The sequence below is a fragment of the Balaenoptera ricei genome, chromosome 9 (genome assembly GCF_028023285.1).
Source record: "Balaenoptera ricei isolate mBalRic1 chromosome 9, mBalRic1.hap2, whole genome shotgun sequence".
NCBI classification, from domain to species: domain Eukaryota; kingdom Metazoa; phylum Chordata; class Mammalia; order Artiodactyla; family Balaenopteridae; genus Balaenoptera; species Balaenoptera ricei.
In genome coordinates this window covers 5,103,044-5,130,988 of record NC_082647.1, presented here as the reverse complement: position 1 = coordinate 5,130,988, position 27,945 = coordinate 5,103,044, and the positions used below count along the sequence as shown (strand labels likewise).

The window sequence follows — 27,945 nt, the reverse complement described above, 5'->3', positions numbered from 1 at the left end:
AGGTAAGAGCTGGCAATAAAATATGGAGGGCAAGTCGAAGGCCCTGAATCATGTTCATAGTAGAAGAATAGCAAAGCGAAAAAGAGCACGTCCAGTGCAGAGCTTCACGGGTTTCCCACAACCCTGTTCTCTGCCTTGCGTTAACGCTATTTTTACTATGTATCACCAAACGTAACAATGCTATTACTAAACGAATGCACCCCATCAAAAGAAGAAAAAACAACAACAAGAAAAAACCAGACTATCCGTAAGTATGCTGCTTTCCTCGGCGTCCCGGTGCACCCTTCCACTACCCCCAGTTCCCTGAGACGACCATATAATGAAATGAGTAAGCAATACACGCCTTCCTACAACTCCGAAAGACGGCCACAGACCTTCCACAGCAGCAGCCTCAAGAGCCACGAGCGCTCAGCGACTCACCGGCACTGAAGCGGGCTTCTGGATCCACAGGCAAAGTTGTCCTATAACCATTTTGTAGAAAGACATTTCTAACCAGCGAATGGCCGGAGGCGCACAGCCCTAGTGCCTGCTCAAAAGCACACGAGAGCGACTCCTGCCCCAGTAACAGCCGCGAGTGGCTACTCCGATAGAAGTTCGGCCACATTTACATCCGTCTGGACCCGAACGAACGTGCTCCTCGCGATCGGCCTGCGGTGGCAGCGACGTTTCCAAAACTTGCTGCACGCCGTCCCCTACGCGGAGCGACCGCACAGACTAGTGCTCTCGGCGCTGGGCAGTGCGGAGCCCGGCTGGGGGAGGGGAGGGGAAGCGGTCGGAGCACTTCCTAATATATCATTAAAGCACGAAAGCAGAGGTTTGGGAGCGAGAAAAGTTAAAGGAGCGACCGGCTGACAAAGAAAAGCAGCTCCGGCTGCGTCCGTTTCCTGCTCCCCCGCCCAACCGGGCCGGGGGACCACCTGGCCGCGGCGTTTTGACAGCTCGGCGAGCGTCCCGGAGCCGAGCGCCTGGGAGCCGAGCGGGAGCTCGTCCGGCGACTACCCAGCTGTGCTCCGGGCTCGTTTGCTAAACGACCCGGCGAGGCCCAGGGGCATCGACGAGAAATTTCTCAAGAGAAGCCCCGGAACACACGGCGCCGGGGCCAAACTAAAAAGTAAAGTGTGGCGGCGGCGCGAGCCGTCGGACCCGGGCCGGCGGAGGGAAGTGCGGGCGGCCGCGGGAGGCCGGGCGCCGGCGCGGGGCGCGGGGCGGGCGCCCCGGGCCGGAGCCGCGCGGCCCGCGCGGGCCCCACCCCCACCCCGCGGGGGCGGCCGGGGGCGCGCGGGGGCGGCGGGGCCGGGCGCGCCGGTGACAGCTCCGGGCCGGCGCCGCGGCTGGCTCCCGGCCTGGCTCCCTCACACTCAACTTACTTCTTTCTGGCTCTCTGGAAAGGGGAAGCGCCATCTTTGCGAGGCCGGCCCCGAGGTCTTTTGTCTGCGGCTGCGGGGCTCGGGGCCGGGGCTCCGGGCTCCTCGGGGGGGGGTGGCGGCGGCTGCGGCTGCTCCGCGCTCTTGTCCTCCTCCGACGACATCCTAGTCACCAGGAAAGACACATGGATCCCGGTCCTCCTCCTGGGGGGCTCCTCCCGCCGCCGCCGCCGCCGCCGCGGCCGCCGCCGCCGCTGCTGCTCGGGTTCCTCCTCCCCGGCTCAGCCTCTCGCATTTCCCGCAGCCCCGGGAGCAGCAGCAGGTACCGGGAGAGGCGGCAACATGGAGCGAGCAGGACACGCACTCACACACATACGCGCGAGCGCGCGCACCTCGGCGCGCAGGGGCCGGGCGGGGGGCGGCGGGCGGGGCGGGCGGCCGGGAGGGAGGGGCCGGACCGGGGCGGGGAGGTGCGGGCGGGGCGGGCTTCGGGCGGTGCGGGTGTGGGTGTGGGTGTGGGTGCGGGCGCGGGTGCGGGGCGGGGGCGGGGGCGGGGCGGGCGGCGCCGGGCGGGGCGGGGCGGGGCGGGGCTACTGAGGGGGCACGAAGGGCGCCGGCCCCGGGGGTCTACGCCCGCGCCCCTCCCCCAGGCCGCCCGCGGCGAGGAGGAGAAAGGGGCCGCGGCGCGGGGAGCGGCAGGACGGCGGCGGGCGGGCGGGGGTCGCGCCCCCCGCCGGTTGCCCCTCCCCCGCGCGGGCCGCGTCAGGCCGGGCGGCGGCGGCGGCGAAGTTTTGACAGCTGCTCCAGTTGTTGTGGTGGGTTCCGGGCTGTGCGAGCGCCGGCCCCTCAGCGCCCGCGCCAGCCCTCCGGGCAGGGGAGGAGGAAGTTTTGCGGCTGTGCGTGTACCACACACAGACACACACACTCGACCGTGGCCGTCGCGCCAGGGCCGCGCCGGGTCTCCCAGAGCGCCCCCGCACCACAGACCTCTCAAACTCGCCGCCGTCTCGCCCACACACGGCCGCCGCGACGCCCCCGCCCCCTCCCCCACTCCGCCGGCCCCGCCGCCCCCCGCTCGCCGCCGCTGCCACTCACGGGGCTCGCTCCGCGCATGCGCCGCCCGCGGACGCGCCGCCGCCGCTGACCTCACCGCCCCTCCCCCGCCCCCGCTCCCTCCTTTTCTGACGCGGCGGCCGGGCCGCGCCGCGACTCCAACTCCGGCTCCGGCTCGGGCTCCGGCTCCGGCTCGGGAGAGCGCCAAGCTGCGGATGAGCGAGTCCGGGATCAGGGTCCGGGGAGTGCGCGGAGGGAGAGCGAGGACGAGGCGGGCCGCGTCCGCGCTCCGCAGGCGCTCGGCCTCGGCGGACTGGCGGGCGGGTGCAGAGCTCGTCCCGCCCCGGCGCGCGGCGGGCCCGGGTTCCCCCCGCGCCCCGCGCCTCCACTCCCACCCCCACCCCCGGCGGGGCGCGGGGACCGGCCGGAGGGGCTTCGCCGGGCGCACGTTCAGCGTTCGTTCGTTGTAATGCGCGTCGGTGGAGGAAAAGAAATGGAGTGCAACTTCGTTCTACTCTAATTCCAGGGATACTTTCGTTATTACAGCGTCGTTTTAAAAATGATCCGGAAAGGGTTTATAAAGCTGTCAGACAAAAAGAACGATGGCATTTTGAGGGATAAAGTGCTGAGAGACATAATGAACCAATAAAACCCCGACAACTTGGTTTTAACGTTGGGCGTGTTGTGGCGAAGAGACAAAAATGGAAAGACTTGTAAGCCACCTCTTACACTACCTAAAAACGGTGAAGGAAAACTGGGGCTGCTAGGGTCCGAAATCTGACATGTGCGCTTAGGAAGGAAGGAAGGAGAGTTACAGGTGGGGAGTTCTGGGTTTCTTATTCTAACACGGACCAACACTTGGACAAATGTACTCTTCTCTGATTTCCTTCCCATTCACTAGGGGAGTGAAAAACATAGATTTGAATTGGGAAAAACTATTACGACGCATCAACCATTTGTAAAAGGATTGGGGTAAACTATCATCTTACAGGCTTAGACTCTAGGCCGGACACCCCGGGCACTTTCTGATTATGATTTCTTTCCATCTTCACAACAGTTCTAGTGTAAGGTAAGAATAAAACGCGGTTTTTCCTGCTGTGTTGTTTGCCTTCCCTTCCCAATAGCCAGAATATAAACTCTGAATCGTGTATTTGTGTGTATTTGGGCAAACATGCACAGTTTCCAGAGCCTCTTCTGACTAAAGCATAGTTTCTTGAAAGGGCTGAAGTGAGGACCACAATAAGACAGTCGTTTGAATCCCTTCAAGGTTTAGTTCCTGCTGGCTTTTTCAAGCTTACTAAATTTAAAATTTGAGATTGGGGAGAACCTAGCTTGGTAAATGAAAACTATAAATTAAAAGTGTCTGACTATTATTATACATAGAAATACAACATATGCATGACTAATTTATGAAGTGATACATTTATGAAGATACATGTATGAAGTGATATATTTAAAGTTTATTACTCACTCTTTCTTTTTCATTTTCTGTACATTACACTAAATATACTTTCAAAAACTGGATTATCGATCCAAATGTTTATCTGTGTTCAGTACTGAAATTAGAAGAGTCATTTCCAACTGTGTGTTTCATATGCACAAAATTCCACGTCAGGACAGTTCACTTCAGTATACTTGTCAGCACTTGGGAGAATTTAAGGACCAGAATGTGCAAATTGCAAGTCACTCCTGCTGGAGACAAGTTCTTAAAGGAAACAGCTAGGGACTGGGAACAGAAAAGTGGGTAGAGTAAATGGAAGGGTAGAAATAGAAGTCTGTGCAGTGTTACTTCTGGAAAGATAAAAGATGAAGGTAAACCCAGCCTTAAATCTCCATTCCTTTGGCTACTGTGAGCAGACAAGTCGTTGGGAGCTGTTTTAAAGGATGGTTAGGAGGCTCACCAGCATGAAGTTATTGTGGGCAGAGCAAACAAAATATAACCCAGGATGCAGAGGAAGTATTCAAGGAATACTTATTCGACTTAAATAAAGGTCTTTCAAAGGTTTTTCCATCTCTGTCATTCAAATTACACAGCTCTGAGACCACAATGGCAAAAATCCAGGAGGCAGATAGCTGAGGTAGGTTCCTCAAAATTATAAAACCAGAAAGACAACGAGCATCTGGAAGGACCAAGTGCAAAAAAAAAAAAAAAGAATGCCTACTTTCTAATAAGTACACGTTAAACAGGCACTTTAAAAATATGGTAGACATGCACCAAAGTGTTAGCAGCAATCATCTCTAAAGGGTTGGATTACAAGGGACTTTCACTTTCTATAATGCATTTTTCTATAATACATCAATCTTTCAGAGCACATGTAGTATAAGCATAAACATATATTAAATGTTTAAAATGTGAGTGGGAGTAAGGGTTATCCGCAAAAAAGAAAAAGCAACATCTCATGAAACTGTGAGCAAAGGAGATTCTCAAAGTGTCTAGCATACAAATGACAGTGAATAAAAATTCATGGTACAGTAGACATTCTTACTAATTGAAGGCCTATAAAATGTCATTGATGTCTTTCTTGAGAGAGCAGTCTTTATCACTTTGTTTTAGTGAACGTGGAAGTATTTATAAGGCTTTTCCATAGATTCACTACTAAATGGTATCCCTCTCTTTGTTTTCCCATAAAGTCTTAAATTCCTCAGGGTTTTTTAGGAACCAAATTTTTACAGTTGTGTAAAAAGACCGCTCAGAACGTAAATGCTAGATCTTATAAGATTTGTGTTCATATTTTTACTGTTAAAGTTGCACTTTAACAAGTTGCAGTCATAGGCTATCATTTTTTGTCCTTTATTTTTCAGTCAAAATATTGTTTTTTTTTAAAATATATATATATTTTTTAAACTTTGGGTTTGTTTATTTATTTATTTATTTATTTTTGGCTGTGTTGGGTCTTCGTTTCTGTGCGAGGGCTTTCTCCAGTTGCGGCGAGCGGGGGCCACTCTTCATCGCGGTGCGCGGGCCTCTCACTATCGCGGCCTCTCCCGTTGCGGAGCACAGGCTCCAGATGCGCAGGCTCAGTAGTTGTGGCTCACGGGCCCAGCTGCTCCGCGGCATGTGGGATCTTCCCAGACCAGGGCTCGAACCCGTGTCCCCTGCATTGGCAGGCAGACTCTCAACCACTGCGCCACCAGGGAAGCCCCCAAAATATTGTTTTTAAAAGAATTTCAACCACTTAAAATTAGTTCATATTTAGTCCATAGTGCATTTTTAGTTTTATAAATTCATATTGCTTTACGTAAGTTATTTCAGTAATGCATACCATGTACCTGTGTGATAGAAAAATTAAAGGAAGAATCTGAGAAGGAAATAAGACAGTCATCTTCAAAAATAATTTGTGTATAAGAGTATGAGGCAGGCTTCTCCTGTAGCGCAGTGGTTGAGAATCCGCCTCCCAATGCAGAGGACACGGGTTCGATCCCTGGTCCGGGAAGATCCCACATGCCGCGGAGCAACTAAGCTCGTGTGCCACAACTACTGAGCCTGTGCTCTAGAGCCCGTGAGCCACAACTACTGAGCCTGCGTGCTGCAACTACTGAAGCCCACGCGCCTAGAGCCCGTGCTACAGAATGAGAGAAGCCACTGCAATGAGAAGCCCGCGCACTGCAACGAAGAGTAGCCCCCGCTCGCTGCAACTAGAGAAAGCTCGCGTGCAGCAACAAGACCCAACGCAGCCAAAAATAAATAAATTAATTAAATAAATTAAAAAAAAAAAAAAAGAGTATGAGGCATATGTAAATGTTCTACAGCATGTTTTATAGAGACATGAATCTTGCCCTCCAGGGGTCTGTACTTTAAACCTGGCACTACTGAACAAGATAAACACAAAAAAAGGCAATCAAGCAACTGAAAAATAAACATGGAAGAACATACAGGGACTTCCCTGGTGGCGTAGTGGTTGGGAGTCCACCTGCCAATGCAGGGGACACGGATTCAATCCCTGGTTCGGGAGGACCCCACATGCCACGGAGCAACTGGGCCTGTGAGCTACAACTACTGAGCCTGCGCTCTAGAGCCCGCGAGCCACAGCTCCTGAGCCCACACGCCTAGAGCCCGTGCTCTGCAACAAGAGAAGCCACCGCAATGAGAAGCCCGCGCACTGCAACGAAGAGTAGGCCCCGCTCGCTACAACTAGAGAAAGCCCGCACGCAGCAACAAAGACCCAAGGCAGCGAAAAAAAAAAAATTAAGAAAAACATACAAATAGAAAGATTAAATATTTACATCTACTGTGTAGAAGACCACAGTTTTCTAAAAAATGCCTCTGGGAGTTTGGGGGGAAGGGCAGGGGTGGGAGAAGGCAGCAGACACCCTAGAAAAATGGTACAGATGAACCTGTTTGCAGGGCAGAAATAGAGACACAGATGTAGAGAACAAACGTATGGACACCAAGGGGGGAAAGTGGCGTGGGGGTGGTGTGGGGTGAATTGAGCGATTGGGATTGACATGTAGACACTAATATGTATAAAATGGATAACTAATAAGAACCTGCTGTATAAAAAAAAATAAAATTCAAATGATAAAAAAAATTTTTTTTTAAATGCATCTGGGAGTTTGGGGGGAGGGGGAAGGGCAAGGGTGGGAGAAGGCAGCAGACAGCCCCCCTCTTCAGACACACACACACACACACACACACACACACACACACAACTTCATTAGGTTCCTTCCTTCATTAATATACAAAGACTGCTGTATTGGGTTCCTATAGCTGCTGCAAAAAGCTACCCCCAACAGGCAGTTTAAAACAATAGAAATGTATTCTCTCACAGTCCTGGTGGCTAATAGTCCAAAATCAAGGTGTCGGCAGGGCTGGCCCCTCGTGGTGGGCTCTGGGGGAGAATCTGTCCCAGGCCTTGCTCAGCTTCAGGTGGTCGCCCGCGTTCCCGGGCATTCCTGCGCTTGCAGGTGCATCCCCCCAGCCCGCCCCCACCATTACATGGCCACCTTCCCTGTGTGTCTATTCCTCACACACGATGTTCTCCCGGGATGTGTGTGTGTGTGTGTGTGTGTGTGTGTGTGTGTGTGTGTCTTCTCTTCTTGTAAGGACACCAGCCATATTGGATTAATGGTCCACCCTACTCCAGTATGACCTCATCTTAATTAATGACATCCACAACAATCCTATTTCCAAATAAGGTCACACTCTGAGGTTCCAGGAAGGGTGTGAATATTGGGGGGCACTATTCAACCCAGTACAACCACCAAACCGTCTATATTGATGCCTACCCACCTTAGCAGATCAAAATTATGTCGTTAGAAATTTTTATATGCATTAACTGCATGCAAACTCTTCCTGGCACACACACACACACACACACACACACAAATTATTTACATTTATTTTACATCTAATCAATTTATCCAAAGAATAAATAAAATCAATGTGAATTTAACAATGACAGTGTCCACACAGTAAAAAAGTAAAATTGAGATTCAGTAGCTCCTTGGTTAGTTTGATCTTTGTAGAGGTACCTCTACAAAATTTCAGTCCAAACTTTACCATTTGCGGACTTCCCCAGCAGTCCAGTGGTTAAGACTCCACACTGCCACTGCAGGGGGCACGGGTTTGATCCCTGGTTGGGGAACTAAGATACTGCATGCCTTGCACAGCACGACCAACACAAAAACAAAAACAAAATTTATTGTTTGGGGTGTTATGAACTGACTGCCTTTAAGGGTGCAAGGCAATGATTGGACCCTCACCTTCCCCTGTGCTGTGTAGTCAGTTAAGGGTTTCACAACAGACAATTATCTACTTTTACAATGGAAATGGAACTTACAGTCCCATGCATCACCCTTCAGGTTGAATTCTAAATTGGCATGGCTCACTAGGTCCTGGAGAGTCCCTGCTACCCTCCAGCCAAAGTGCTCCTCTCCTTCCCACCACACCATGAGCCCCAGCCTTCGGGACTATTTCTGGTGTGCTACAAACCGCACCAGGTTGTCCCAACCCCTCCCACCCCGCCAGCCCTTTTCACCTGGCCAATTCCCACTTCTTGTTTTTTTTTTTCCCCTTCAGCTCTCTTTAGACTTCACCTCACCCTGACCACCGTTCTTCCCATGATGAAGGTTGTGTGTCCCCCTGGATGCTTCTACAACACCTGTGCTTTCCCCATCACAGCTCTCATGCCCTGTAATGGACTGCCCACTTAACTGCATGTATCCCAGCCTAAGCCCACTGGAGACGACACCAGCTGTCTGCCTTATTCACCTTCTATCCCTATTACTCAGCAGTGGCTCAACAGAGTTGTTGAATAAGTGAAATAAATGGGAAAATGTATGTTACTTTCAAGAAAAAGAGCTAAGATGATCCCTTAGGGGAGGCTACTTGAAAAAAGTAACTAACTTTATAGACAAGGTATACATGAATACTTTGCTACATTTTGTGTTGATTGTTCTATTTTACCTTTCTATAAGGGAACAGGCAAGTCCTCTTTGCCGCCTACAACCCACGTTTGTTATGTGACACTCCCCTCAGTGTTACTGGCTTTCATAAGCCTGGACGGGGAGGATCACGCCTTTTCTAATGGAGTCTCTACAATCAAAAGAGGTCAAAATAGTTGTCCACAGGGAATTCCCTGGCGGTCCAGTGGTTAGGACTCTGCACTTCCACTGCAGGGGGCACAAGTTCGATCCCTGGTCGGGGAACTAAGATCCTGCATGCCGCAGGGCTCAGTCAAAAAAAAAAACGTTGTCCACGGTCTTCAGACAACACAACATCTCCTTAGAAACATTTGTCAGCCAAGATAACATTAAGGGGAAAATTATTACAGACAAGCATATACAATATGTATCATATAACTCACGTATGTAAAACTGTGTAAATCCACAACAAGCTATGTAAGCATATGTGTGTAAAGTAATAATATTCATCAAAATATAAACAATGACTGTCTCTGGGCTGGGATTCCAAATGACATTTACTTTCTTTGTATTTTTTCCTTTTAAGTTGTATAATGAATGACTATCATTTTTACAAAAGCAATCAAGCTGTTTTGCAAAGAAAGAGTTTTTTCTCCAAATTTATCTTTTTTTTTTAAATAAGTTTATTTATTTTATTTATTTATTTTTGGCTGTGTTGGGTCTTCGTTGCTGTGCACGGGCTTTCTCTAGTTGTGGCAAGTGGGAGCTACTCTTCGTTGAGGTGTACGGGCTTCTCATTGCAGTGGCTTCTCTTGTTGCGGAGCACGGGCTCTAGGTGCGCAGGCTTCAGTAGTTGTGGCTTGTGGGCTCTAGAGCACAGGCTCAGTAGTTGTGGCGCACGGGCTTAGTTGTTCCGCGGCATGTGGGATCTTCCCAGACCAGGGCTCGAACCCGTGTCCCCTGCATTGGCAGGTGGATTCTTAACCACTGTACCACCAGGGAAGCCCAAATTTAACTCCTTTTTAGCCTTAATTGTATTTAACTTTCACTGTGACATTCTTTTCCTTTTCTATCTTCTTGTCTGTGGAAATTTTAAAAATTTGATGGAACTCATGCCCCCTGCAGTGGGAGTATGGAGTCTTAACCACTGGACCACCAGGGAAATCCCTCCCATAATCTTAATAGGTATTTTCATCACTTCCTGCTGGCGCTCTGCCCAACACCTAAGAAAGTTGTACTCACTTGGTACCAATCTCTTTCCCTCACTGGTCTCACGTTCCTGCCATCTTTGTGACCCCAGTACATCGAACAGAGTAGATGCTCATAAATATTTGTTAAACTAAAAAAGCAGCAATCATTACTCCAGTAGGTGCCATATGAGGATGGGAGGGAGCAAGAGAAGGAAGGAAGGAAGGAGGGAGGATGGAAGGCGGGAGCTCAAATTCTAAGGGCTGAGGGTAAGGGTGGGAGGGCCCCAGCCCCAGCCCCAGCCCCACTCACTCGTTTGCTGCCTTCCTGGTCACTTTCACTCCTCTGCGTCCATGTCTATTACTCTGTCTGCAGGCTGTCAGCCTCTTTCCCTCCCTTGTCTTGACCTGCCTTTGCCAGCTCAGTGACATCACCGTCATTGGGAAGAGTTGTCCCACACTGTGCAGCCTCACACATCTGCAACCGGAAAGACAAACAGACCAGCAGACACCTTAAGGAAGCTGATGAGCAGCACAAACGGGTAAGGTGGCCAAAGAGGCCGAGGCACACAGGTAACCAAACGTGGCTAGCGTTACAGAGCACGGCATGAGACAGTGAACAATTTCCCTCTCAAAAAACAAAAACAAACAAAAGAAACCCAGACCAACCAACCAAACAACGGGAGCCATAGCTTCACCAGGAATTTGAAGTGGGTGGGTTTTCACCTGGTTTCCTCTTCCCTGTCTCTGAAGTTTAAATGAAACTCTGGGGCCCCGGGTACGCGTGTCCCCCCTCTGGGGGACAACTGGGCCTGACTTCCGCCTGCCCCAGGGCCTCCCAACTCATGGTCCATCCTTCTGTGACCTCATTCCCTGCCCTGGTTCCATGTGCCACTTGTGACTTAATCAAGATCAGATCTGTTTCAGCTACCAAGCCCCAGAGGCCCCAAGGGCCCCGTTCCTTTTCAGATCAATCTGGGGGTGGTTTTAGGGCTGAGCTCTCAGCAGACCATCCTTGCGCCCGGGCCCAGAGCGCCGGCTTCTCCAGACACCAGTTGATGGGTATTTGGCTGCTTTTCCCACTGACCCCTCGAGGGGCTTCATAGATCTCCTCCCGGGGCGCCTCGCTGCTGTTCTAGCGCCTGTCTGCGGCCGGGTGGGCCCCGCGGGCGATGGACGGCAGAGCCCCTTCGGCGCCTGAGCTGCCCGAACGGCTGGCGACGCCGGCGGCCGAGGAGAAGCACCTGCTGAGCAGCTTGGCCGCGGCACACACCTTGGCCAGAGTCCTGCGGCCCTGCTACGGCCCCCAGGGGCGGCAGAGCTCCTGGTCACCGCCAAAGGAGAAACCGTGGTCACGGGGTACGCCACGGACATCCTCCGGGCGCTGGAGCTGGAGCACCCCGCCGCCCGGCTGCTGCGGTTGGCGGCGCAGAGCCAGGCGGAGCAGAGCGGCGACGGCGCGGCCTTCGTGGTGCCCCTGCCCCAGGCCCTGCTGGCGCAGGCCGAGCGCCGGCGGCGGGCCGGCCTGCCGCGCGCCCAGCTCCGGGAGGCCTAGGCCGCGGCGGCCGCCGAGACGCTGGCCCTGCTGCCGTCCCTGGCCATCCGGGCGCTGGGGCCTCTGGAGGACCCGTTCGGGGCCCTGCACTCGGTGACCAACACGCACAGGCTGTGGCAGACGGACTGCTTGACCGAGGTGGTGGCGCATGCGTGCTGGGTCCCCCGGGAGCCGGACGGCGGCTTCCGGCCGGAGCGCGTGCGCGTGTGCGCGCTGCCCGGGGCGCGGCCGGAGGACTCGTGCCTGCCCCGCGGCCTGGCCCTGTCCGGCAAGCCCTGCGGCCAGGTGGCCACGGTGCTGAGCGGCGCCAGCGGGGCTCTGACGGCCTGCGCCTTCGGGCCCGCCAGCGCCAGTGCCCCGGCCACGCTCGTCTCTCCCGTCCTGATGACCTGACCGAGTTCAGGAAGGGCAGCGAGAGGCTAATAGAAAAGCAGGTGGCCCAGCTGGCAGCCGCGTCTATTAACGTGGTGGTGGTTTGGGGGCAAATTGACGAGGAGACCCTAACGCATACTGACAGGTGCGGCCTCATGGTGATTCAGGTGAAGTCCCGGCGGGAGATGGTGCACCTGAGCGAGGTGTCTGGCGCACCTCTGATGCCTTATCTGCTTCCTCCGCTGGAGCCAGGGAAGTGTCAGAGGGTGTACGGGCAGGAGCTGGGAGAAGGTTTGGCTGTGGTATTTGAGTGAGAAACTCCAGGCACCCCTGCCCTCACCTTGGTGCTCAGGGAGGCCACCGCTGAGGGGCTACGGGGTGCAGAGTAGGCTGCCTACCATGGCATTGATGCCTATTTCCGGTTATGCCAGGATCCCAGACTGCTTCCAGGAGCTGGGGCCACGGAGATGGCTCTGGCGAAAATGCTCTCAGGGAAAGGAACCAAACTGGAAGGGCCCAGTGGTTCCACCTTCCTGGCATTTGCCCAGGCCCTGCAGTCTCTTCCTGAAACCCTGGCAGAGAAGGCAGGCTTAGCCGTCTCAGACGTGATGGCAGAAATGAACGGAGCTCACCAGGCTGGGAATTTCCTGATAGCATTGGAGGTTGAAGGGATAATAAATGCGGCCCAGGAAGAGGTGTGGGACACCCTAATAGCCAAAGCCCAAGGACTTCGAGCCGTGGCTGACGTGGTACTACAGCTCCTGACTGTCGATGACATTGTAGTAGCCAAGAAAAGTCCCACACCTCACCAGGACCTGAAACCTGAACCTAAGAAGGCAAAGGATCGACCATCCCCCGTGAAAAAAAGGAGTCCTTGGAACAAATAAGTGGCAACATCCTCAATAAAATGGGGTTGCCAAGGAGGGCATTGCCACCCCAAAAATGAATGTTGCCTTGTATTGCCTCCACGTTTGCTGCTATTTGAGTCCATTTCTGTAGATAAAAACAACATAACCGTTGAAGTCCTTTCCATTGATTTACTTCCTTTCAGATTCTTGGCTTTTTTCATTTCCTGTTTCTCTCCATCAGATTCTGTTCTTTCCTCCAGGATTCAATTCTATTAAAGATGTTTAAATTGAGTACCTGAATTTTGGGGATGCAAGAAAGGGCAGGTATCTCTTCCCAACTGTTTGAGTATTCCTGCATGAATTCTAAATTTCTAGAATTTCTGTCTAAATGTCACTTTAGCAATCTGAGAACCTCAGTTTCAGCTTAAAGGAGTGGCCGCTCATTCCTGTTGTGATTATTTGGAAAAAGAAGGGAATGCTATTTTAAGGCAAAAAATCAATATAAAGGAGGAAAATGAGCTGGCAGGCAGAAATATATTTTTTAAAAAGCATCCTTGGCATATATAACAAAAGATAAGAACACACACCTTAGAACCGCACTACAGTTCCAGTGGAGGTGAGGAGCACTGGGGAGCACCCAGCACCAGGTTATCCTGGCCAGGCTGTGATTATGCCCAGATACTCCTGGGCAGTAAAGAGAGTTGAGCAGAGCTGGGAACATGTTACCCAAAACCTTTCCCACTTAACCATCCAAATTACTCTGCCTCTGGGAAAAGAGCTGAATGTAGGGACAGAACTGAGGTGACGGGAAGCTGCAGTCTCTTAAGAATCAAAACAAAGAAGCTTAAGCATTTGGAGAGAGAACCAGACTCAAGAAACAATTGTCTTATAGCAGGCATATTAGCTGCAACAACGCAAAACAAATTTGCAAAGATTCTTTGAAACCCAGAAGTGAAATCCTGAGAAGCTGTTAGTGAACAAAGGATGGCACATGAAAATGTATAGAACTATACTCGTTATCACTAACTTATAGTAATAAGTTATATCTATACAACATCCTTGATGTGTCTTTCCTTGTTGTGTCTTCATCGTTATATTTTAGCGAATATAACTAAGTGCTGTCATATTTCTCCCCTGCCCTCAGGTTCCGTATTGTTCTCATAGAGTCTCAAATTCCATAGTGATGATGATAGAGATAGGTAACTTTTTAAAGCAGTTCAAAAGCACTTTGTCTTCAGTTTATTTAGTCATCAAAACAAACTTATGAGAAGGAAGCTTGTTATCTCTCAGTTGCAGGAGACACAATTGAGCTTCAGAGAAATTAAGTAATTGGCCAAATTTATACAGTAAATAGAAGAGGAAAACCCATTCTCTTGTTCATTACTTTATTGCCCCAAATTCCTCTGTTGTGATGTTTTCAGAGATATAACCCCTATAATTATGAAGAAAGTATGTCTCAAAATGTAAATTGAAAATTTACAATTAGTGTTTTGTTTTTCGTTTGTTTTTTTTTTTTTTTTTTTGGCCACACCGAGCAGCATGCAGGATCTTAGTTCCCTGACCAGGGATCGAACCCGTGCCCCCTGAATTGGGAGCATGGAATCTTAACCACTGGACTGCCAGGGAAGTCCCTACAATTAGTGTTTTTTAAATTAGACAAAAAGGCATGTTTACTTTGCAAGATAAAATAAGTAAATAAAGACGGCTCTTGCTCACAGAGAACATTTTAGTTATAGATCCAAGACATACGAAGGCCAAACATGTAACTTAGTATCTTTTAAGTGCCCTAAATTTGATATACGAGTGATTTTTTTGATAAGTGGGGAGAAATCATACTGTAACATTACCATCTCCTTTCCCCCTAGACAGATACACACACAATTATATATATATATATATATATATATGTATATATACACACAAGTTAAAATTAGCAAGGACAGCCTTACAAGTGATGAAGAAATATATGGCAGATACAAATTTAACTGGCTTATACTGAGGGCTTTAAAGGTAAAAACATCTAACCCCAATTTGAAACCTAAAGACCCAGAGAATTCAGGCATCTCATGGGAAAGCTGGCAAGGTCCTAGAGCTTGTGCTAAGGAGGCCCCTGAATTACCCTGGTTCCCATCTGTCCCATGACTAGTTGGCCAGCTCTTCAAATCTGTAAACTGCGAAGTATCCTTCAGATAGATCTGCTTGATCGAGCCAGAGCTGGCTTCCCCTTCTTGTTATCTAAAGAGCTTTAGGACTTCCCCTGTGGCACATTGGTTAAGACCCCGTGCCTCCAGTGCAGGGTCGGGGAAGTTCCGCCATGCCATGCAGTGCGGCCAAAAAATAGAAAATAAAGAGCATTAGCTGCTCCAGAAGAGAAGGAAACATCATACAATGGTTAGGTTGACTACCGTGGGCAGCTAGCAGACACGGCTTGGGGAAGAGGACCAGAAGGGAGAGCTCAGTACGAACTGAAAGTGTTTGGGTGTTGAGGGTTTTTTTTAGCATCAGTTGAGGCTTATCTCCAACCCTACAGCCTGCCTTCTAAACTCTTGCTACTTACCAGTGATCCCTGAACCAGTGGCACTGGCATCATTCGGGAGCATGTTAGACATGCAGAATCTCAGCCGCCCCCAGCCCCTCAACAACCTACTTTGTCAGAATTTGCACTTTAACAAGATCCCCAGGTGACTGGGGTGCATATTAAAGTCTGAGAAGCACTGATCTAAGCTACGCTCCCAGTTAGCTCTATCTTGATCATGCCTAGAAATCAAGTATCCTCTTAACATCATCTTTAAGCATTCTAAGTGTCAAAATGTCTGAATCAGACATAAAGTTGTGTCTTTTCTCCTACTGACTATGGAGAAACTGACCAGAATTTGACCTCAATTTTACCAGGTCTCTCTGGATCCTGCTTCCAAGGTTCCAGGATCAAGCTCTCCTAGGATGCAGGGTCTCGAGTTCTCCAAGGGCCCAAGGACTTGGCTACATCTTTCTCTTCCAAGATGTGCTGTCTTCAGCTCCAGAAGCAGCTGAATTTCAGAAACAACAATTTCGAGAGCACATTCTCCATGAAACTTGCAGCCGGTGGACTTGTCTGTTCTTCTATCCCCCACACCTTCCAATTTAGTGACATTGTGTTGTGGGGTTCTGAGTTGACCCAGCAAGCAGAGAGCAAAGAGATAAGATCAGGAGAAAACAGGGACTGAAAACAAGAACTTCTGAGTCCTGGGGGATGAAGAAGATGGTGGCTGGCCTGGGTGGGGAAGACTGGGGCTGAGTTGGGAGAACTACCCCATACTTCTGGGCACCTGTGAGCACAGACCCAAGACTGGGGCCTACACAAATCCTGGAGTCCTGAAGGGACGAAAGTCATTGCTTCCAAACTGTGAAAAGAAGATTGAAACAAGAAAGAGCTGTCAGTAGTCTGTTCCAATCCTTTGTCTATTTCTGGACCTCTTCCCAAGAGGCCTTTCTCAAGAGATCCCCTTACAGCAGGAGCTCTGCTCTCTAGGCCTACAAGTCTGAAATCCCTTTAGTGCAGAGGCCAAAGGATAGAGAAAGCTAAGACTCAAGAGAGAAAACAGAAGACTTCCAAACTGGGACATCTGAATGGGAGGAAAAGGGAAGACTGGGGCTCAGGGACTCAACCATTTCTTTTGCGAATGAACAAAACTAGTTTAAGAAGACTAGCTTGTACCCTGTCAGCTGGACTGACATAAATACACATGTTTGTAGCCCCAGGCCCCTCCCATTTCTGCCTGAACCTTTCTGGAATAGAGACCAACTCTGGATGATGCTTCACCATGATGTGACGGGCGTGGCATTGTTAAGTATTTACTGATGGGCTACTTCCCACTGATTTATTGAAAATTTCCCCTTGTACTCAGTTTCCTTGTTAAGGTAACTACCCCAGGGAAAGTTGTCCCCAAAGTGCTAAAATGCTAAAACCTGCAGTAGACACAGAAACCCCAGAATCTCTGTGATTCCTAAAGTAGCTGAGTCAACTTTTTTCCCAAAATATCAACCTCCCCTCCCACCAAGCTAAAGATCCCCTTCCTAACTGGGGAGGGGGGGAGAGGAAGATGGTTGGGGGAGAATGAGAGAGATGCCGGCAGGATCTGAGACGGGCTCTGCTCACCTCCTCATGGGCTCTAAGGAGTGAGATGAGGAAAAAGGCAGTAGAATCTCCAGGAAAGTTTGAGGGTCTGAAAACAGAGGAGAGTCCCTGCTTCTGGTCTGCAACCTGGAGCCCCCAAGGAGTGCCAACAGGATGGAGCAGAAATGACAGTGCGGGAGGGGCAGGGAAGAAAGGGCTCTCCCGGGAGAGCAGGCAGGTCTCCCTGTGCCTCAGGAGGAGATCAAGAATTGACTTGGCTGGGGGACTTCCCTGGTGGTCCAATGGTTAAGAATCCATCTTCCAATGCAGGGGATGCGGGTTCGATCCCTGGTCTGAGATCTAAGCCTGCATGCCGCAACTACTGAGCCCGTATGCCACAACTAGAGAGAAAGCCCGCACGCCACAATGAAGAGCCCACGCACCACAACAAAAGATCCCACGTGCTGCAACTAAGAATAATGCAGCCAAAAATAAAATAAATTAAAAAAAAAAAGAACTGACTTGGCTGATCGACAGATGAATGGATAAGAAAGATGTGGTATATATATAATGGATTATTACTCAGCCATAAAAAAGAATAAAATAATGCCATTCATGGCCACATGGATGGACCTAGAGATTATCATACTAAGTGAAGTAAGCCAGAAAGAGAAAGACAAATACCGTATGATATTACTTATATGTGGAAACTAAAATATGACACAAATGAACTTATCTATGAAACAGAAACAAACCCACAGACATACAGAACAGACTTGTGGTTGCTAAGGGGGAGGGGAGGTGGGGGAGGGAGGGACTGGGAGTTTGGGATTAGCAGATGCAAACTATTACATACAGAATGGATAGACAACAAGGTCCTACTGTATAGCACAGGGAACTATATTCAAGATCCTGTGATAACCATAATGGAAAAGAATATGAAAAAGAATGTACATATATGTATAACTGAATCATTTTGCTGTACAGCAGAAATTAACACAACATTGTAAATCAACCATACTTCAATAAAATAAATTTAAAAAAAATTGACTTGACTTTAGTCTGGACTGATCAAGAAAAACCATGAAGGGACTAAATTTACCTGGAATTAACTAAATTAAATATTCTACCATCAGGCAGAAAGGGAGCTGGAAAAAGAAATTTTAAGATCATTTCATTATAGAAATACATACTTCGAACACCTTGAGTTTGGGACTTGAGAATTCAAACTATCTACAAACATAAAGACTGAATGAGGAATTTGGACACTCCAGCACATGTCATTAACAGAGCTTGCCATTGGTTACTGCAGGGCTAAGTAAGAGAGAATAGAGGCTGGTTAGCAAAACAACGGCAATCTTTCTGTACTGCAGCACAGATTTGAGATGCAGTTTTATTCATTCTACAGGTTAAAAACAAAATCATGGCTCTCTGTAAGTTTTCTTCTAATTCACTGAATGCAGTCAGAAAGGAGAGGTGGATCCTGGTGAGTTTAGGCCAGATATGCCTCTCTAAACGTCACTGAATGCACAACGGAAAACATTTTCACATCCAGATCATTATAAATTTTTACAAACAACTTAATCCCTGTGTACTCTGCCTCCTGTGCCCACCGACTCCAGAACCTAGCATTGCAGAGGGCCCCAGTGCGGCTGCTTACCTGAGCTTACCCTCCCGGGAAGCACCCAAGCTCTGGACGAGCACCCCTGCTCCACCCCTACCCCCAGAAGCGATGAGATCCATCAGTCAGCCTCAGTCTTCCTTGTGTAGATGCCAAATACTCCGTGCTTCACATTGCATTCCTACATTCATTTTGATCTAAAACCTCCTTCTATTTCAATTTTATTAATGTAATTTGTTGACAAAAGGGGTAATAATCCATTGCAATATTGTTTCACGTGAAAAAGTTTCCAAAATGACTTGCAATGTTTTTTTACACTAGATTTTTTTTTTAAATATTTACGTATTTGGTTGCACGGGGTCTCAGTTGCGGCAGGAGGGCTCCTTAGTTGCAGCTCCAGGGCTCCTTAGTTGCGGCACATGGGCTTCTTAGTTGTGGCATGTGAACTCTTAGTTGCAGCATGAATGTGGGATCTAGTTCCCTGACCAGGGATCGAACCTGGGCCCCCTGCACTGGGAGCGCAGAGTCTTATCCACTGTGCCACCAGGGAAGTCCCTAGATTTTAATTTGAGAAAAATTTACACATGCCTTAATTCCTGAAACTAAATAGAAAACATTTCAAAATACACCCAGATGTTACTGAAATTTAGTCTTTTTTTAATTGAGATATAATTGACATATAATATTGTATTAGTTTTAGGTATACAACATAATGATTTGACATATGTATATATTGTGAAATGATCACAATTAGTTAACATGTATCTCCGCACATAGTTACAAATTTTTTTTTCTTGTGATGAGAATTTTTAAGATCCACTCCCTTGGTAAACTTCAAATACACAATATTGTCAACTAGAGTCACCACGCTATACGTTACATCCCAGGACTTATGTATCTGGTAACTGGAAGTTTGTACCTTTTGACCCCCTTCACCCATTTTGCCCACTCTCCACATGTACCCCCAATGTCTCCACCTCTGGCAACTGATAATCTGTTCTCTGTATATTTGAGTTCGTTTTTGTTTGTCTTTTCTTGTTGTTCCACGTATAAGTGGATCATATACTATTTGTCTTTCTCTGTCTGACTTATTCCACTTAGCGTAATGCTCTCAAGGTCCATCCACGTTGTTGCAAATGGCAGGATTTCCTTCTATTTCATGGCTGAGTAATATTCCACTGTGTATATATATCACCTTTTCTTTATCCATTCATCCATTGACGGACTCTTAGGTTGTTTCCATGTCTTGGCTATTGTGAATAATGCTGCAGTGAACATGGGGTTGTAGACATGTTTTTGAGATAGGGATTAAGCTTTCTTCCGATAAATACCCACAAGTTGAATTGCTGGATCATAAGGTAGTTCTATTTTTAATTTTTTGAGAACCCTCCATACTGTTCTCCATAGTGGCTGCACCAATTTACATTCCCACCAACAGTGCAGAAGTGTTCCCTTTTCTCCACACCCTCAGAAACACTTACTGCTGTCTTTTTGATAATAGCCAGGTAATAGACAGGTGTGAGGTGATAGCCCATTAGGGTTTTGATTTACATTTCTCTGATGATTAGTGATGTTGAGCACCTTTTCATGTACCTGTTGGCGTTTGTACGTCTTTGAAAAAAATGTCTCTTCCTCTCCCCATTTTAAATTGGACTGTTTTTGTTTGTTTTTGCTATTGAGTTGTATGAGCACGTCACTGAAATTTAAAGTCTTTACTCAGATGTTCAGCATCACACCACACAGGTACATCCGTAGAGATTGATATGCTAATGCCACAGTCGGAAATTCAGTTTTCCTATTTCTGTGTAAATTTTTATTTTGCCTTATGCTACAATAGGCACTAAGTAGTAGAGAATGAGAATATCATCAATGATTTGAAATATAGAAATAGTAATGCAATAAATTTTCTAGTTGTTGTTTTTGCCCGTGCTGCGTGGCCTGCAGGATCTCAAGTTCCCTGAGCAGGGATTGAAGCCTGGCCACAGCAGTGAAAGCCCAGAATCCTAACCACTAGGCCACCAGGGAACTCTCAGTAATGCAATATTTATTCAGAGAAAATATTCCTATGTGCCTTCGTGTTACATTTTACTCCATTTTCTATTATATTACAAATTCATTAGGTATAATTGCTTTTCTCCTCCCTCCCACATTTTATTTTCTGTGTTGTTTTGTATATTTCTCATCCATTTCTTTATTTCTTTGCCCATGGGTTCTACTTTTCCATCAGTTCCTACGGGCTCTCATTACAACGAGTAATTAATCATCTTTGCCTTTTATTTAGTCTCTGGCTTCTTGAAATGCCTGCTCAACCTTATTCTTTTCCATCTTTTCCATCTTGGGTAAGTTTTCTTTTGTTTGTCTGTTTGTCTGTTTGCTTGTTTCCTGGGAGTTTCAGAAAGATAATTCCCTATTTTCTCCCCAAGATCTGGGTTTCCTTTTTATAAATTAAATTTCTCTTCTTTCATTTTTCTCCACTCTCTACTGATCTCTTCAGCTTTTTTTTTTTAAGATTTTTTTTTAATTAATTAATTTATTTATTTATGGCTGTGTTGGGTCTTCGTTTCTGTGCGAGGGCTTTCCCTAGTTGTGGCAAGCGGGGGCCACTCTTCATCGCGGTGCGCGGGCCTCTCACTATCGTGGCCTCTCTTGTTGCGGAGCACAGGCTCCAGACGCGCAGGCTCAGTAGTTGTGGCGCATGGGCTTAGTTGCTCCGCGGCATGTGGGATCTTCCCAGACCAGGGCTCGAACCCGTGTCCCCTGCATTGGCAGGCAGATTCTCAACCACTGCGCCACCAGGGAAGCCCTCTTCAGCTTTTTACTTTCATAAAGTTTTTCCTCTACTGAACTCTCCTAAACTCTTATGTTGCACTTATCCAAATAATCCAAATAACAGGTTTCTAGAAGTGCTGAGAGTTTAAAATTTCCTCTCATTCTGCATAGTAAACAGTGGAGAGTTCTAGAAGTAAATGTAGCTGTTTATATTTCAAGTAATAGTGGGGTACAGTTGGATTTATTATGGCAATTTGAACATTTATTAAGTGCTAACTCAGTGTTAAGAACTACCCTGATACCAGGATTTAACTCGGCCAACAGGCAAGGAATCTCGATCAGGCAAACTCACCATTTAGAAGTATTAGAAAGTGGATGGAAGATAGCTAGGAAAGACAAGGGTCACATGCTTCCATTGCTGCAGCCACCTACACGTGACACTTGGTAGCTGATTAGCGTACTGAGTGAAGGAATGAATGAAGCTGTTTTGAAGCTTCACGGGATGGTGTGGGACCCCAATCTCATCTCCTGTTGCAGGGAGAGTGACTGACTGAGTGCCTCGGCGACCTTGGAATCCACCACCAGGATCCTCAGAAGGGAACCTGTGCTCCAGCACTCCGGCCCGTCTGGCCAAAGCCGACCCACTCTGCCTGCTCCGCCTCCCCTTCCCAGGGGTCAGATCTCTTGCCTCTTCCAACTCTCTCCCCTTTCTTCCCTCATAGATATTTCCTCCCGTCAGTCTCCTGCATGACAATCCTGTCTTGGCATCAATTTTGCAGAGGAGCTGAACTACAGAAATATAAGATTACCCTGAAATCTAGATTTGTCCTCCTAAGTGAGTGACCCTCCTCTTCTGAAAAGTCATTCAAGGAGAGATAACTTCGATTTATAACCAACTACCTCACCCAACCTCCCACCCTTAGAGCCACTCCCTACACCACTCCCTAAGGGTATAGCAGGGCCTCGCCTTACACCTTCCCCACCTCACCTAACAACACACACACACACACCTTCCTCTTTTGCAAGTGTTATTATTTATTTCTTTGAGCCAAGTAAGCTTATCCTTTGAATGTACTCTCCCTTTCTCCTCTTATTAAGGCATTGTTACTACATTAATGATGAAAATAAAATGCTTTGCATAAGAACAGCATTTTTGTTACCTTCCTGAGCCCTTGGTAGAAACATTACCTCGTTTGATCCACATAATAACTGTGAGATGAGCCAGGACCAGTATTATCAGCCCTACTTCACAGATGAAGAAACCGAGACCCAGACTAATCTCTGGGGGCATCAGTTTCCAAGTCTGCCCAATGAAGGCTTGAACCCTATGGCCTCTAAGTCCTCCTCCACTTCTAAAATGGTACCACTTCCATAATTTGTCTGAAGTTACAAAGCTAGTGGTTAGCGGTGGATTAGAGGTCTGAGATGAATGCCTTTGCTTGCCAGGCGAATTCCCCCACACCATCTTGTCTTTGCTGACCACAGCGATGGCTAACACTTATTAGCTGGCCCGGTGCTAATTCCTCTCAGGGGCACTGCTGAATACCTACTCGGCACCCTGCCCCCTCAGTACCCCCTATCTAAAAGGATGTAGATTTCAGTTCCACACACACTTATCAGGAGCCGACCCCACCCTTATTCTAAGGATATGCCCTGGTTGGCTGGTAGGTTTAACCTGATCAAGGCTTTCCATTCTCCTGGCCAGAGTTACTGGTCTCGGGCTGGGCCCGGGCCCAGGCAGTCCAAGCAGGGTGAACTGGAGGATTCTGGCCTGGAACACATGACGGAAAGTGCACTCTCTCCTACTGAACGTAAATTAGGAAGCACTGGCTTTATTGCGCCAGCAGCCTCTTTGTGCCCCAGGGGGAAGCCGCAGGATTCTTCTTTGGGCTGACAGTTTCGAGCAGCTGAAATCTATGAGATGTCTACATCTCTAAAACTATAAGCAAACAACAGAGGCAAAGACCGATGAAGTCACTGAGAACCAGGGAGTTACTAGATTTGGCCAGACTCATACCACCTGTTTGGGGCGGTTAGGACTAGATTTCACCTTTCCAATGACTGACCCGGGGTTCTCTGTGCCTCAGAAAGCAGAGGATGCGCCCCTGTGCAGGGGTCCAGACAGAGGGCTCACTGCTGAATGGAACCCCAGCAGTATGTCTGAGGGGGCAAGGGGAAACTGGAAGGGGCTTCCTCCTATTCTGCTTTCCCGCCTAAGGTAGAACCCATGACAGGGCCCCAGCTGAGTGTGACGGCAACATGGAACAGAGACTCCTCAGGGAGAAGGCGCTGCCAGCCAAGTATGTGCCCACCTGGGGTCAGGGAGAGGGCAAGGCAGTGTCAACATGCTGTGACAGCTGGAGAAGAGGTGGGCAAATGGGTGGCCTTGGGGCAACAGGCCTTGTTTCTCACTCTCCTTCTCAAAGAACAGCCAGATATAAAGTCCACAAAGAAACAAAGGATAGTTACCAAGAGAATAGCTATTTTTCCAACTCGCTTACCTGTAGGTGAGTCTATACAATTCTGGCGGAACCAGACGTGAAGGACAGTTTGGTGAGTTCACTTGATCACAGCTAATGTACCATTCATATAGTCATCAAGAATGTACTGAGTGCCTACTTTGTGCCCTGGAGATACAGCTCTGAAAAAACACAGAAAAGGCACCTGTGTCCAGGAGCTCACTCTTAATGGTGGAGGGGAGGTGAAGGGGAACAGAACAGAACAAGTAAATAAACAAGATGATTTCAGACTGCGCTCATGCTCTGAAGGAAGTAACAGGGTGAAATGACAGAGAGTAATTGCTTAGGCTGGAGGGGTCCTACTTTAGATTCAGGGTCAGAAATGACTCCTGGGGGGACATGGGCTAAGCCACGTGAAAAGTCTTAAGAACAGCTGATCCAGACAGGTCAGGAAACAGCAGCAAGTGCAAAGGCCCTGTGGCAAAAAGCACTTGGTGGTCCTTGTGCAGTGACCAGAGGCTGGAGAGACAGCCAGGATCCTCTAAGGCAGAACCTTGGAGGTCACTCAGGAGCTTTGTAAAGACCCCCTGTGACACGTGGGAATGCGGCTGGAAGCACCAGTCTGCCATTCTTCCGCGGATATTAATGAGGCATGATGGAGTCTCCTGATGGACCTCTGGAGTCTGACCTGGGTCTAAGTTTGAGATCACCCTCTTTAATAACCTTGGGAAAGCTATTGGAGTTTCCCATTTGAATAATCAAGGATTTCTCCTGTTTGTAGCCAAAAAACTTGTGTGGGGATTTGCTCCAACCCTCAACTTTATCAGACAGTTCATCCTTACGGTCAAAAGCAGTCATTTACAAAACTGGCACAAAGTAAACACACACACACACACACACACACACACACACCCCAAACGGTTATAATAACAATACTGTATAAACAACCGATATAAGAGTAGCTTCCCCAGGAAAAAACTGATTATGTTGCTGCGCTAGTCAAGTTTGTCATTCCAGTCTCACACGGTCCTTTAAGAACTCAATCTTGATCCCAGGGCTGGGTTTATCTGGGCGTTCCAGTTCATTTTCCGTTTCAAAAACGCAAAGCAATAACCATATTAACGTTGATATTTATCTTGTTTATCCCTGACTCTCCCTGTTACGCTGAGTTCAGGGGGACGGCGTGGGGGGGAAAGAGGGGATGCAGAAGCGGGGCGGAGAAAAGGGGCGCGATGAAGACCTTACGGATTGGGCACCGGGAGGAAACCTGCAGAAGGCAGCGATTTCAGGGAAGAAAGGAAAATGCGAAGTGACGCAAGGAGAGGAAAGGGGCGGAGGAAAGGAGCAGGAGGGAGAGTGCGGGCAGCGCTGGACGCGGAGCCCCAGGGTAGGCGGGGCAGGGGGCGCGGGGTGCCGCCAGGCTCGGGGCTCAGGCTCCCTGAGCGACGGAAGCAGGGCGGGGAGAGAGACCTAAATACTGGGAGAGGAGAAGAGGCGAGGGGTAGGAGCAGGACTCGTGAAGGCGGACGGAGGCCGCCGACTGAGGACGCCCGCAGCCTCCGCGAAGCAAGAGGCCTGCCAGGGCTCGGCTGCCCGAGAGGGGCCGCGGAGGGGCGGGGCGGCGGGCGTGAGGCCAATGGGAGAACGAACCGGGGAGGACCGGGGCGGGGCGGCGGGAGTGAGGCCAATGGGCGGATAAGTCGGTGCGGGGGTGGGCCGCCAGGCAGCTCGAGGGCCAATGGGAGGGGAGCAGGGGCGGGGCTCTGGGCGACTCGAGGCCAATGGGAACCCGAGCCAGGGGCGAAGGCGGGGCGCCAGGCGGCGTAAGGGCCAATGGGAGGCTGAGCCGGGGAGCTCGGGCGCCCGTCCGGCCCAGCGCCGGGGGAGAGGGACCCGGGAGGCTGTGGGGGCGGGGTGCGGGGCTGACAACCTGTCAAATCCACTTTGGGACGAACTAGGTCACGCGCCTCCCTGAGCCAGGGCACCCCCGCCCCGCGAGGCCCGGCTGCTTCCTCTTCCTGCCGGCGATGGGGGCGGGGTGGGCGCCTGGGACACCTGCCTCGCCAGCCCCACGGCTGCTTGCTCGTCCGCTCGCCGCTCCCTGACGGCCGGACCCACCGCGGCTGCGCAGTTGAAAATGTGTCTCCCGAGCGGCCCTTCAAAGTTGAGAACTACCCACACCCCCGGGCTTCCTCATGCCGCTGGATCGAGGGGCAGTGGGCGCGTCCCCGCAGGCCCGCGTTTGCGGAAGCGGGACGGCCGCGCACTACTTGGCGCGGAAGGACCCGCGGACGGCGGAGGGATCCCGCGCTCGCCGACCCAGGGCAGTCCGGCCCCCACGGCGGACGGCTGGCAGCGGGGGCGAAGCGTGGGTGGTGACCCGCCCGGCCCCGACGGGGCTCGCCGAGTAGAGCCGGGGCGGCCGCCCTGTCGCGCCGCGGCCCTTCGTCCCCGTCACCTGTTTCCACCGGGACGGGACCCGGCCTCCCTCGCCGGGAGGCGGGCAGGCCGAGGAGGGCGCTTTGTGTCCCGGCGGCGGGACGGGTGGCGGGGGACGCGCTGTTCCCCCGTCCCTGCTCTGTTCGTCGTTAAGACGCTGTTCCGGGCTTAAGCTGGGCACGTAGTTCTCGGATTGTTTCCAGGCGAATGAAATGAAATAAAAGCCTCAATTAGAAGTCAGCATTCATCCAGGTCCGGGGGTTATAAATTTGCTCCAACATCATCATGTAGGATTTATGCCCGTGTATTTCTTCTATTTAGACCATAAGTCCACTTCTCTTCAATATGGATCCACAGTAGAGCCATATCCGTCTTTTTTACGTCTTCAAAATGGATCTTGATGCACAATCTATTTAAGCAATACTTATGTTAATGTATTGATTCCCTTCATCATATTCCTCGATGCAAGTTTGTTTAGGATTTTTGCATTGAATGGACAGTAAATGCAATGCTTTGTTTAATTTTTACTACATGGCCATTCAAATTATGTTAATTTCCCCCCAGAACAAGGTGATGCATTGTTTTAAGTAACAATGACCAACTCCTCTACTCTTTTCCCAAATTGTATATAAGCTAAGGGTAAAATGTAGATTAAAAACGTTAAAATTTGAACAATAAATTTAAATTTTTGACATAGCAACTATTTGAAGTGTTAACTTTGCAATACTACTGTGAAATGGAACAAAGAAAAAACAATTCCTCTTCATTCACATAACATTTCTTTAAGCAAATATTTCTTGAATATATTCAAAAGCACTGTGCTTGAACATCTGCATGTTTTTATACGCAAAGCATTGTGCTCAAACATTTTTATGACTTTACCAAATGCATATTTCATCAGTAAAAGAATTTTTTTTCCTTTTAAAGTTCAGCCTTTAATTAAATACATATTAGCTACCACACTGGGAAGAAAACAATATACTATGTCATCTATGTACAGAATTACAGATGTACATTTTTTACATTTACCAGAAACATGGTCATCAAGAAAGAAAACTATGGAGAAAGTAAAAAAAAAAAGTAAAATGTCCTTTAAGTTCAACATAGGAGCTTAATCATTAATTAGCTTGAAGAACTACAGTATTTATTATTCTATAATATAGGATTATCAATAAAAGGTTGGGAAAGAGACTTCCAACCTTTTTTTTCCCCAACCTTTTTTATAAAAATTAAAATCTGGGAAATCCCTGGCAGTCCAGTGATTAGGACTCAGCGCTTTCACTGTAGGGTCCCGGGTTCCATCCCTTGTCCCGGAAACAAAGATCCTGCAAGATGCGCAGTGAGGCAAAAAAAAAAAAAAAAAAAATTAAAATCTAAGAAAACAATAAAAAGATCTTTTAGGCTTCATTACAGCTCATACCTGATTGCCAGTTAATTTCCCAAAAGGAATAGTTTTTCTCTGTTTTGACCAATTGGCAACCCAACAGAGTTAGACGCTCTTAGCCCACATTGGGGATACTTTTTAAAAAGTAGTATCTTTTCTTACTTCGAAAGTTTTTTTAATTAATTGCGACTGAAAAGTGGGGTTTTTTGGGGGGCGGTCATATTTTTTAATGTTAATACTCTCTAATAAGACAATAAAAGCATGTGTTTTTCTTCAACAAATGAACCACAAGATTGTCTACTGAAAACGTGAGAATGAATTGTATACCATTATACAAAACTTGCATGCTGGAATTTAGCCACTAGAACTAGATATATTATATCACATTAAGGAGTAAAACTAGAGATTTTTAAGTTTAAAGAAGTGCAATACTAAAAC

At 48.7% G+C, this 27,945-nt stretch overlaps 2 protein-coding genes and 1 long non-coding RNA gene across 23 annotated transcripts in view; 1 reads left to right on the top strand and 2 right to left on the bottom strand.

Annotated features, from left to right (window-relative positions):
- KMT2C (lysine methyltransferase 2C) overlaps positions 1-2,494 on the bottom strand; it is a 279,179-nt gene extending 276,685 nt beyond the window's left edge. For 18 of the 21 annotated variants that reach the window (XR_009504924.1, XM_059932977.1, XM_059932979.1 and 15 more), the window contains exon 1: positions 1,368-1,751. Coding sequence is in view for 19 of the 21 variants with exons in the window: in XM_059932977.1 (XP_059788960.1) it covers positions 1,368-1,528 (161 nt within the window). In the remaining 2 variants the exon portion in view is untranslated. Of the gene's footprint in view, positions 1-420; positions 564-1,367; positions 1,752-2,351; positions 2,386-2,459 lie in introns of those variants that run through there. The other 3 variants (XM_059932968.1, XM_059932969.1, XM_059932985.1) reach the window with 3 other exon arrangements.
- A 7,006-nt stretch (positions 2,495-9,500) lies between these two features.
- Positions 9,501-24,970, bottom strand: LOC132371340 (uncharacterized). The gene is made up of 4 exons (XR_009504839.1): positions 24,930-24,970; positions 23,727-23,866; positions 10,281-10,445; positions 9,501-9,861 (listed from the first exon to the last, which is right to left on the bottom strand). It is a non-coding gene; the product is annotated as an uncharacterized LOC132371340 (long non-coding RNA).
- Positions 11,140-12,781, top strand: CCT8L2 (chaperonin containing TCP1 subunit 8 like 2). The gene is given in 3 exon segments (XM_059934364.1): positions 11,140-11,284; positions 11,287-11,889; positions 11,892-12,781. Coding segments are annotated over 3 exon segments (1,638 nt in total).
- Positions 24,971-27,945: the final 2,975 nt, after the last annotated feature.